At 35.6% G+C, this 12,381-nt stretch overlaps 1 protein-coding gene across 3 annotated transcripts in view; it reads right to left on the reverse strand.

Moving 5' to 3' along the window:
• Window positions 1-2,117: 2,117 nt before the first annotated feature.
• Window positions 2,118-12,381, reverse strand: part of LOC129225966 (uncharacterized protein KIAA0513-like) — a 62,781-nt gene continuing 52,517 nt past the window's right edge. For all 3 annotated transcript variants that reach the window (XM_054860533.1, XM_054860534.1, XM_054860535.1), the window contains exons 7-9: window positions 11,759-11,839; window positions 8,163-8,257; window positions 2,118-2,385 (exon numbers count right to left, since the gene is read on the reverse strand). In XM_054860533.1, coding sequence (XP_054716508.1) covers window positions 2,315-2,385; window positions 8,163-8,257; window positions 11,759-11,839 — 247 coding nt within the window. In that variant the 3' untranslated portion in view covers window positions 2,118-2,314. The remainder of the gene's footprint in view (window positions 2,386-8,162; window positions 8,258-11,758; window positions 11,840-12,381) is intronic.

Genomic DNA, 12,381 nt, shown 5'->3' on the forward strand with positions numbered 1-12,381 from the left:
GGAGATGTATTTTTAAGTTTGTGAGTAATTTGGCTTGAAAAGAAATGTTAAATCCAGCGTCATTTTGAGAATATTAACCCCTTCAGTCGGAATTATGAAATATTGGATCAGAAATGTTGATATTTGGTACACAGTGTACTATGGTAAAGGGTATCTTAGAGACAAAATTTTGAGTTTGTAGGAGAAAAATTAAAAGAGTTATGGCACGTCCAATAATCCGAACTTATATTTTTGAAATCAATATTTCATATACAAACACGATAAAATACCGAACAAATTTCATTATAAAATGTTCTACAAACAATTATAAAACATAATATAAGCGTTTGAAACGATTAATTAAAAATTATATATTTTTTAAAAAATCAGGAAGAAAACCTCGCTTTTCAGATGAAAATCCATGGTTGGAAAAATGAGCCACTCTCTACCTCCCAATCCTTATATGTCAGTGTTGTCAATCCCAAAACGAAAAATTATTTCAGGTTGTAATAAGTAGAATGTAAAGAGTCAACTACAGAAAATCAACTAATTAAATCAATTATTAAATGATTAGCAGCTGTTTAAAGTGTATGTCCGGTATACCGGACACCAGGTCTGAAGGGGTTAACTACGTTTAACAGAATTCTTTCAGCTCAAAACTTGTCATCAACTTGGCGATACATCACCAAGTTGTCGCCAATATATAGAGTTACTAGTTTTCGTTGAAATTAACTGCCCTCCGAAACGGAAAAGTAGCAAATGTTGTTATGAATATACATAGCTAATTTGTATTTCCTACACAATACGTTTTTTTACATTTTTTTTCCTAGCTTTATCAAAAAGAAATGCTTTTTACGAAATTTTTGTTGTTTTATAAATGTAAAATATGAAGATTAATTGAAGCCAAAATATTTCGTGCATGCTCTTTGTGATTGACTGTATTTACATGACTTACTTGGCTAATTTACTTTTCGTTTTTGTGATTCTACTTGTAAACGGTTTTCATGACCCAGATATCAGTAAAGCACAATCAGTCCTTTTTTTTTCATCAAAACTAGAAAAAATTTAAATTGTCGTGTAAAAATTACAAGTTAATTTCAGTTACAAGTCAAAATATATTCTATTGTTGTTGTTTTTTTTATATTGGATGAATCGTGACATTGCTTGATATCTTCGTCAAATTCGAAAAGGCACTTACATTTAACAAATTTTAGCACTTTTCCATTAAAGGTACGTCACTTGGATTGACAAAGAAAATAGCGATATCTTCAAGAATATGGCAACCCTTAAATTTAGAAAATAATTTAAGCATAGCCCTACTAGATGGCGTCGGCGCTTCTTGATTGGACGTTGTCCATTTTAACCGCAAGAGGCGCTGCACGGAACCCCTGCATCCACCAATCAAAGGCAACGTAACAGAAACAGGGGTTCCCTGTAGCGCCCTCTTTGTTGCCATAAGTTTCAGTGATTGTCAAGAATTATAAAAATTAAGTGGGGCCATAATTTAAGTTGTTGAATGTCGCCAATGGAGTTGTTTCCTTCAGTCAAGCGTACTACTTTTAGTCACTGAAATTGATAGAATGAGCAAAAATAATAACATGGGCCTGGAAAATACTATCATTTTCCCAACAGTTATTTTTTAATTAATTTATTAAAATATCCGATTTTTCAAACAAGGCGTGGTCTTTATGACGTCACAAGTGATGCACATTCGCGCATATTTTTACTACGTTTCCACGTTATGATAATCAAGCAGCGAAATAAACATTTTGCTCTACGCTTTCTATCAACCATATCGTTGCCAATACACGTGAGTGAAGATGCAAATTAAATAATTTGCTCTGTGAATGGCAACACTGAATGGCATTTCATCGTTTGTGATGTCATCGGCAGAAATATAAGAAATGAAAGCGCACCGATTTAAGTATTTTTCTTTAAGTATTAAACTGAAGCAAATTATTTAAAAAAATGGTCAGATCCTACGTTTTTAAACATGCTCTTTCAGAAAAAAAAAATACTTTAAAATTCTTGGAAACTACCCCATTACGAACTTTTTAGTTTCCAATAGCAATAAATAAATTAAAAACTTCCAAAAAGTAATTAAAAAAACATTAAGTGATGAACCTTTAGCGGAAAAGTACCCAAATTTTTAACTAAAATAAATATATTTAGGATAAATATAATCAACTTTTTTTAACATTCTTCCGCTAGAACTATTAATTCTCAGACCAGCTGATTGATTCATATGATGATGGTGACACGTGATACGTATAACGAAAAGCACACGTAGAACATGGAATGGAGCTCGTGAAAAAACAACGAGATGGAATATAACTCAGGAACATTCTTTTCCAATGTCGCCACTGTACATGCGGTCGATATTTTCTCGCAGCAGTAACACGTGCTCTGGAATTAAAATATTTCTCGTTAGAATTTTCGCTAAGCTCGAAGTCAAATCATTAATTAGAATATTACGTTATATATATATATATCTATATATATCTATATATATCTATATATATATATATATATATATATATATATATATATATATATATATATATATATATATATATATATATATATATATATAATAAAAGTAAAAATATTGAAAAGACCACACCAAGAGCCCATAGATGCGCAACGCAGCAAAACTAAAAAGCCAAGTAAATATAAAATTAAGCAAACAGATTTTCAAATATTAAACAAATTAAAAATAATTAATGATGATAAAAAAGAAAAATGCAAACAGCTATTAAGTAGGAAAAGATAGGAAAAGATAAAGTGTGAATCCAGAGCTCATCAGCCGTGGAGGATTCATTAAATATGGTCAAAAGACCAAAATTTTTAACTATGAACTAAAAAAGAGTGTTTAAGCTCCAGTACATGCAATATAGAGTAACAATGGGCAAAAGCACCACTTGCTAAACTAAAAACAATAAACTAGAGCTTAACTTTGCTTAATTATATATATATATATATATATATATATATATATATATATATATATATATATATATATATATATATATATATACGGCCGTAAGTTTGTGGGTATATATTCTATCTATACATTCATAATTTAAGTCAGATATTTTTTTCCACATTTGGCACAGAGGTTCTTCGATGCTCAGGAGTTCTTATCGGGGGGTTTCCGTCACCGTTCCCTATGCAGCAAGGGGGGGGAGGGCAAAAACTCCCATGGGCAGCTTTCCTTGTACCAAGCCAGTTTACGTCCTTTGATGCTCAGGAATACATATAGGGTGAGTTTCGCCCCCCCCCCCAAAAAAAAAAACCCTTGAAACGGAATGCTTACGTTACAATTACTGAGTTTTTTTAAACTTAAACAAAACCCGAAGAGATCGAAATTTAAGTTTTGAGTCAATAAATTGCTCTTTTCCACATGTTGACGGAAAGTTTGACACTTTTTAAATTTGATTTATTTAAGTCAGATTGTAGGGCATGTCCTTAGAGCAGAAACTAAAATGGAGGGTGCAAGTCCAATCATTGGCTAAGCAAAAGCTTGGGCAAGGAGCTGAAGTCACGTGACTCAACAACGACGAATAGTTGACACGTTTTGGGCGAAACTAGCGAATGAAACCTGATTTCTTCCAATGCTTTGCTTTAAAATCTATCACGTGACTTGGGGTCTTTTCTACACGAATGAGAGTCTTCACTCCCTCCATTTTATCTCTTCTCAATGGGCTTGCCTCACTTGAGAGTTTTTCGAGATAGACCGTGCAGCGCTGGGCAAAACAGCTTGAAATATATAAATAACCCCCACTTTTTGAGCACGAAGGCGTCCTCCCTTTTTAAGCACTTAAAAGCACATGTTTTAGAACAGTTTTCGGATTACTTCCAAAAAACCTCGATCAAGCCAAGGTGAGGCACTGAGCCTGGAGTTTATTCGGACCCTTCCCTCTCTCATTTATTTTTGAACAACGTTGGGGATATACTGAGAACATTTTTTAAACACTCACAGTAACAACTTTAAAAAAAATAAATAATAATAATAATTTGAATTTTGACGTCTTGAATTCAAATTATGTTTTTCGTAATCACGAGTGTGTATGCAGGCGTGTGTGTTTGTGTGTGGGGGGTATGTGTGTTTGTGTGTACAGGGTATGTGTATGTGTGTGTAGGCATGTGTGTTTGTGTGCTGGCATAAGTGTGTGGGTAGATGTGTGTGTGGGGGGGGGGTATGTGTATGTGTGTGTAGGCATATATGTTTGTGTCTGTGTGCAGGTATGAATGTGTGGGTAGTTGTGTGTATGTGTGTATGTATGTGTAGGTGTCTATATGTATGCATGAATGTGTGAGTAGTTGTGTGTATGTATGTGTGTGTGTGTATGTTTAGGTGTCTGTATGTATGCGTGTGTGCATGTGTTTGTGTATGTGTGTAGGTGTATGTGTGTGTTTGTGTGTGTGTGCGTATGTGTGTGTGTGTATGTGTAGGTGTCTGTATGTATGCGTGTATGCATGTGTTTGTGTATGTGTGTAGGTGTATGTGTGTGTTTGTGTGTGTGTGCGTATGTGTGCGTGTGTGTGTGTAGATGTGTATGTATGCGCGTGTGTTAGGACATGGATGCAACCTGGAGACGGTTTTCGCTGTAGGAGCAGCATCGTGAGGACCCGGTCGACGGTGATGCTGCAGAGGGTGGCGGTGGGAAAATAAAATCAAAGGAACGCCAAAAACAGTCAAATGAAAACAATAAGCAATCGTGATTGCTCAAAAAAACTTAGCAGCATACATTTTTGTGCATTTATGGAACACTAATCTCTTTCCAGCACACATGCTAGTACAAAACTGAACTACGTAAAATCTGGAGTGGCGTGATCTGCTAACAGGCAATCGATGGCTTTTGACCGGAGAAGGTCTGAGGCAGAGGCGGCGAGTGGGGCTTATAAGTGCGGGGGCAAACATTTTTTAGGAATTTGAAGACTATTTTAGGCTATCTTGAGTGACTGGAGGGGGGGGGGGCTTGTGTAGTTCTCTCGCGCAAATTTTTTGGAATTGAAGTTTTAAAAACGTCGTTTTAGTAGATTTTTGTCAACGTGTGAGGAATGAGGGAATGGAGAGAAGTTTCCAGGGTTGTCCCCATAATGTTTATTTTTCTAAATAAAATCTAATTACGAATAATCTTTTCTTTTCTTTATACTAATAATAAAGCTGAAAGTCTCTCTGTCTGTCAGGATCTATGTGACGCGCATAGCGCCTAGACCGTTCGGCCGATTTTCATGAAATTTGGCACAAAGTTAGTTTGTAGCATGGGGGTGCGCACCTCGGAGCAATTTTTCGAATATTCGTTGTGGTTCCTTTTCTATTCCAATTTTAAGAACAAAATTATCATAAGATGGACGAGTAAATTGCAAAATTATCACAACGTGGAATCGTAACATGGGCACAAGCCGATTGGCGAGATACGAAATTATCATAACGTGGAACCGTAACATGGGTACAAGCCAATTGGCGAGAAAATTCACTATACATTATTTGTAAATATACAGGCGAATCAAAAGATCTTTTAATTTTTCCATTACGGGCAAAGCCGTGCGGGTACCACTAGTAATAATAATAAAAACAAAGAAGTTTGGACTGTCTTTGGCATTGTAAGGGTGAGGAAGGCTGAAAAAATCTAAAAATGATGTCTTAAAGACGCAATTAAAGCCATCTTTAGCAAACTTAGAGCAAGGGGTTTGGAGTTCTCTCACAGTAATTTTGCAAAGTTTAAAACATTTTTAAAATGTCTTTTAAAACGTTATTTCAGACTTCTCTTTTATTGACTTAAGGAGGAACGAAAGGGTTTGGTAGTTCTCCCAGTATTTTTTTTTTTTTTTTGGAACTGATGAAATCCTAAGAAAACTCGGTTTGAGCTTCCTTTGGAGACTTCAGAAAAAGACCTCCGGATTTTTTTTTTTTCGAAATAGGAGTCTTGAAAACGCAGTTTTACGCTATCTGGGGGGAGTCTTTTCCTGAATTTTATTCCTCAAACAGGAGTCTGCCCACTCCGAATCGCCGCCACTGGTCTGAGGCCACCCCGTGTAAAGGCAGTCGCGACGACGACCGATAATGATGGTAAAAAGATTTCTAGTTGTTTCGTATTGAGATAGTTTATTGACTGGTAGTAAAAGAAAGGTGTTAGCAGGGTTGCCAGATTTAAGAACAGTAAATACGGGACAGGCTTCCAGGAGTGAAAGAGGGAGGAGGGGGGATATTTTTGAGGTTGCGGGCAATAACTGGGTATTTTTAATGGGTGTTTTCCGACGAAGAACTTCTTTTCATGATAAATCTGAAAAATTCAATCGTAACAAAGCATTGAACCTTACAAAATGTCGCCGATCAAAGTCCAAAAATCGTTTTCTTTGTGATTGACGAAGCATGCGCAGAGATATATTTCAACATTAGTCAATGAGCAAAAAGGAAACAATTATTCGGCTCCTAATGATCTGCCGCCAAAACAAACCAAATTAAAACAAAAATAATTTTTGCGTTTGCTGCCACATGCTTTTCTTATTGCTCTTTATTTCATATTTTTATTTTACTTTATTTTTTTACCTTTAAAATAATGTCGAGCTTTGTAAAATATTGTTATTAGCTAGAATACGGGACTTTAGCCGTCCCGTATGGAAGTTCCTCGGGACGCGGGACAATGTTTCAAAATACGGGACTGTCCCTTGAAATCCGGGACATCTGGCAACCCTGGGTGTTAGTCTATGGAGGTCCAAAGTTTTTGAGGTAGAATATGAAAGTTGCCTTTTCAAAAAAAAAAAAAAAAAGAGTACAGTATATTGTACAACTAGCCCAACCTTTTGCTAGCCATCTTTGTTGCAAGAAAGAAAGCGATGATTTCACAAATGTGCTCAAATATGTTTTTAATCTGTTCTCAAATCTAGCCTCAGTCTGTTCTCAAATGTATTCCCAAGCTCAAGTTTAACAAATATCCTGAGCAGAACATATCCAGTGCACTATCGGAACACATATAGGTGCACTTTCTTTATAACGGAGCACTTCAGAACACGTTGTCGTTCAGATTCGGGCAACTGGAACTTTTTCTGAATTAGAGGGTTCCAAAAGCGTTCGCAATGTGCGCTTGGATTTTGCAGAGAATTACAAGATTTTTGAAATGAGGGGAAAATATATGTATGGACGTAGGGGTAAACAATATTGAGGAAGGCCCGTAAAAGTCATTTGTGACGGGGCTCAAAATTTGAGTGCACGCCCTGCTGGTAACAAGTTTTACCTTAACCCCAGCTTGAGGTAACACTCAACTCATTATTGTATAATGCTGTTATCATAGACTAATAATAAGAATAGACCGAACTATGGCAACCCTTTTGATGCTCATAAACCAAACCATGTGACTGGTGGATATCCTAGCAACAGCGGGCGTGATCGTAGCAGACGATCAACGCCCGCGAGAAATAAAATAAATGGAATTGATGGAACACGGAAGAATGATCTTTTATGGAGTCCGATTTGTAAATTTATTATTCTAAGTTGTAAATATTTTGTTAATATAGTGAGTTTTTCCTTTAGATAGTGTTGTGCATTTTCTTTAGTCAATTTCAATAACTCTCTAAGCAATTAAAGATGCAAGCACCCAAAAAGAATCGGCAAAGGGGAAGATTTTTACCTACAATTTCAATTTAAGATACCAATTAGTACATTTTTGCGTTAACGCTAAACGTTTACGCCATTACGTTCACCCCAACGCTGACGTAGCAGTTCCAAATGAAATACAAGTTACTGAAAACTGTGATCAAAAAAATTACTAATGTCAAAATAATGCATAACTAAAAGAAAAACAGTTCAATCTCTGCACCTGGAAAAAAATTATAATGAAAACACATTACGTCTTAAAATAATGTTGCCATCTAGCAACCATGCGGCCAAAATTTTCGCCAAGCCTCCCACCTGTCACATGATGTATCCATGAACCAATGTTTTCATCAGGAAGTCTGGGAAAGCTTGGTCTATTCTTATTATTAGTCTATGGCTGTTATTAAAAGATGTTAACAGATGATTCAATAAAAAAGTGAGGAGTGGATCTCTCCCCAGCTGTTGATTGATAATGTTCTTGTAACCAATCAAAATTGGGGAGAGGTATTACACGCACATGAATCAATTCACTATCGAATTGCAGGGGGGGGGAAAGAAAAAGAACTCAGTGGATAAGTAATACCTTTGGACAAACTGGCAATAGTGCACTGCTTTCTCAAAAATCCCATTGCAAATTCTTTACTCAGTCCAAATGCATACATATTATACGTAAATGTACTAGAAGAAAAAAAAGTATTTTATTACGCTTTAAAAATTCAATATATGTAAACACCATTCATTCAACTTATTTTCATAAAAATTCATTTGTATTTATGTTCAAAATATATTGTATTCAGCTCGCTTTGATGCATAAAACATCAAAAAAAAAAACTAACATAAGAGCACTGTTACCATTCCAAATCAATGTATGCAAATCAGCGTTTGTAATTTTTTTAAAAACTAAAGTCAGATTTTTTTTTAAATTTTAAATTGGAATTTTTTAGGTTTCTTAATTGACTTCAAGAATTTTGGATATTAACCACGTTATATTTACAAAAAATGCATAATATTTCAAATAGTATGAAAAAAAAACAACAACATTTTAAGCTACTTTCGTGCCAGTCTTAATGCCATTGCATGATTCGAACTACATTTAACGTAAAACATCATGACAAACAGTATATTCTAAGTACAAAGAAAATAAATAAATAAATAAAATAAAATAATAATAACAATAATAATAATTTGAATTCTGAAATTTTGAATTCAAATTACGTTTTTCGCAATCACGAGTTGCGACAGGACCCTACTCATTGGACACTGTTTGTAAAAACGGCTCCTGTCCCCCAAGCCTGCCCCTCCTCTTGGGCGGTTACGTGTGTATAATTGTGTATGTGTAGGCTTGTTTGTGTGCGTAGACCTGTGTGTCAACGTACGAACGCTAACGTGCATACATTGGCGTGTTTGTATGTGTGTAAAAGGCGTGTGAGTGTGTATGTGTGTGAGTGTGCATGTGTATAAGGGTGCATGTGTATGAGCGTGCGTGTGTGTAGGACATGGACGCCACCGACCAGGTGAAGCGGATTCAGGGGACAGTGTTCAGGAACAGAGGAACCGCGCCTGCAGAGGACGGTGGGCGGTGGTGGCCCCTGGTCCAAGTTGAAAAAGGAACCACAACATCAAGTACGGTCAAATAAAAACAATTAGCAATCGTGATTGCTCAAAAAAAAGAAAAGGAAAAGAATCATTTTAGTTAGAACTATCCTTTAATATTTGAAAGATGAAATGAATCAAACAGCTGTATCATATTATATGAGCACTAACGTTTTTACTCAGTGTACGTTTTAATAATTTTTCTATTTTAACATCTTAAAATATTATTTTCAGAAGAGTCATGTGTTCTCTTCATTGCTAAAGGCTGAAACTTTTTGCTTCTTAGCAATTATTTTTGAACTCTAAACAAAAGCACTTCCAATACACCACAGGTTATAACATATTTTTAAACATTTATGAAATACTTAGCGAAAATATAAAATTCCCTGGTTTTCAAACTATCTCTATATATGGTTATTGAAGAACAAATGTTTAAAAAAAATGTAGCCGCACATAATTCCCCTATACTTGCTTTTGTTATTTTTGGAAATTTCAATTATTGTGGGTTCTTGGTGCGATTTAAAATGTTACCAAATTTGCGTTAATATATTTGGAATACCTTAGATAATGCTCTCCTACTTTGTAAAATTGTCTGTTTCAAAATTTCCTCGAAGAGGTATTGTCGCCAAATATTGAGATACTTTTAGTGACCATAAAATGATGTTAAACATTTTCATACGAAATATTTGCAAAAAAAGTAAATATTTGGATATTATTTGAAATTGTGCACTAAGACAAAATAGAGAAAGTTTTTGTGCTGGGTATGGATTTGCCTAATGTAGTTGGTGGATTCGTTTACATTTAAACAAAAAATTTAAAAAATTTTTTATTGTGATAGTTTGGTTGCATGGTGAAAATCGAGTACTTAGTGCTTCAAAAACAGCGACACTTGAAAAAATTGCTAAATGCTTCAGCTATTGAAATATTTGGGCAAAACAGTTTGGCGAAATTCCTGCTGGTCGATTGGGCAATGAGCAAATGTCCAGTCAGCAAAAATAAATTTAAAAAAAAATTAATTTGAATTTTGACTTCTTGTATTCAATTTATGTTTTTCGCAATCACGAGTGTGTGTGTGTAGTCGTGTGTGTTTGTGTCTGTGTGCAGGCATGAGTATGGGACTGCGTGTATGTGTGCGTGTGTATTTGCGTTTGTATGTATGGGCACATGTGTGTGTGTGCGTGTGTGTTTGTGTGTGTGCACGCATGAGTGTGTATGTGTGTGTGTATGTGTGTGTGTGCGTGCGTGTATGTGCGCTTGTGTGTGTATGTGTGTGTGTGCGTGCGTGTATGTGCGCTTGTGTGTGTATGTGTGTGTGTGCGTGCGTGTATGTGCGCTTGTGTGTGCATGTGTGTGAGTATGCGCGTGTGTATGTGTGCATATGTGTATTTGTGTATGTCTGAAGGTATGTGTGTGTAGGTGTGTATGTGTGTGTATGTGGGCGTGCGTGTATGTGTGTGTGCATGTATGTGTGTGTGCATGTATGTGTGTGTGCATGTATGTGTGTGTGTATGCGTGTGTGTATGCAGAGGGAGGCGGTGGGAAAATAAAATGATAGGACACCAAAAACAGTCAAGTGAGAACAATAAGCAATCGTGATTGCTCAAAAAAAACATTAATTTAATTAAAATTACATTAAAATGGAGATCGGCTGGTGGCGTGATGCTTAGGCGCTGGCCTTCTGCGCCTGTTAACCCGGGTTCTGGCTTACTTGAGGTGGCTAGTCGGTAGATTTTCAAGATGCAGAAAACGATCAGCGCCCATGTCGTATGATTATGCGACATGTAAAAGATCTCTAGGGTATTCGTTTGGCTTAGACTTCATTAGTCAAAATTAAAAATCCTAGTGCACTTTCGCATCAAAAGAGAGCCCAGGTGCCTCCATCTGGTGAAAACTGGGCGTCACAAAATAAAAAAAAATACTGTGTCATGCATCAGCGCCTTAATGGTGGCACATGAAAGACAGATGCATTGTAGGGGAGCACACTTAGTTCTGGTTATGGGCCAGAAGCCTCGTGAGATGGGTCTCTTATACAGCCCTATTGGGAAAAAAAAACATGAAAATGGAAAATAATCAGCCAAATCTACTTATTATTTGCCATTCTAGCAGAAAATCGTTACTTTTAGACTTAACTTGAGAAAGGTCTTGAACAGTCAGGTGAAAAGCAAAAATATTCAACAATACAACAATTGTAGCTATCGACAGAGTTGAAATGACACACTAAATACTGAATTGAGTTGATGGAAGCATTCGAACATGAACTAAAAAGCTTATAACTCGTTTTTTATTTTACTTAGAAATTTCGAACAGGTGTCATCTTTAGCAGAAAAATCAGAGCTTTCCATAGTCATATCATGTTAATATGTGCAAGTATTTTTTCACCCCCATCTTAGAGAATTTATATGAAAATTGCCCCCTATGGGGGGGAGGGGTTGTCCCCCATTATGGGACAAAAAGTACTCTATGATGCATAAGCCACATCAGTAGTTTTAGCGTGAAATAATGTAAAACATCCTTACAAACTTTTACATATATCATAGGATTAAGAATGCTAAAACTGTTGAAAAAGATCAAATGATTTAAACTTACCCAAGTTGCCCAAAAAATATATTTTCTTGAAAATTCTTTTCATCCCTAAGGTCATCAGCACTGTAATGGCCAAGATCATCTCTAAAATAAGAAAAAAAATTGATTTGAAATTATCTCTGGAAAAGAAAAAATAGTAACTGATACAGTAGGAACTTCATACAAAGTTATTTCGAAAACACGGACATTTGGGCGGTGATCAATTTTGAGTGTCATTAGTTTTTTTAGTTCAAAACCAAGACAAACAGAAAACTTTCATTTTTTATTAAAATGCACATCACAATGCATAAAATAGACAATATGAACAATATGAACAAAATAAAAATATCCTCCCCCGAAAAAAGTGTAATAACACTCAATACAGTTGGAACAAAATGAAAATACGCCCTCCTTCCAAAGAAAGAATTTGATTAAAATAGGTAGAACACCTAGAAACAAGAAGTTTCATTCAGAACTAAACGAGCCTACTTTTCCGTTACCGACATCGACTTTCTTGTGTCTATTCTAATCAATATTCTCTAAATTAGCTGCTGAGACTGCGAATTATGTCAAACATAACTTTTTAGCATTTTGGGCTGATTTCTAGAAACAAAATATGCCTTGCTCATCTAAAGAAACAGTTACGT

Source organism: Uloborus diversus, chromosome 7 (assembly GCF_026930045.1).
Source record: "Uloborus diversus isolate 005 chromosome 7, Udiv.v.3.1, whole genome shotgun sequence".
Lineage (NCBI taxonomy): Eukaryota > Metazoa > Arthropoda > Arachnida > Araneae > Uloboridae > Uloborus > Uloborus diversus.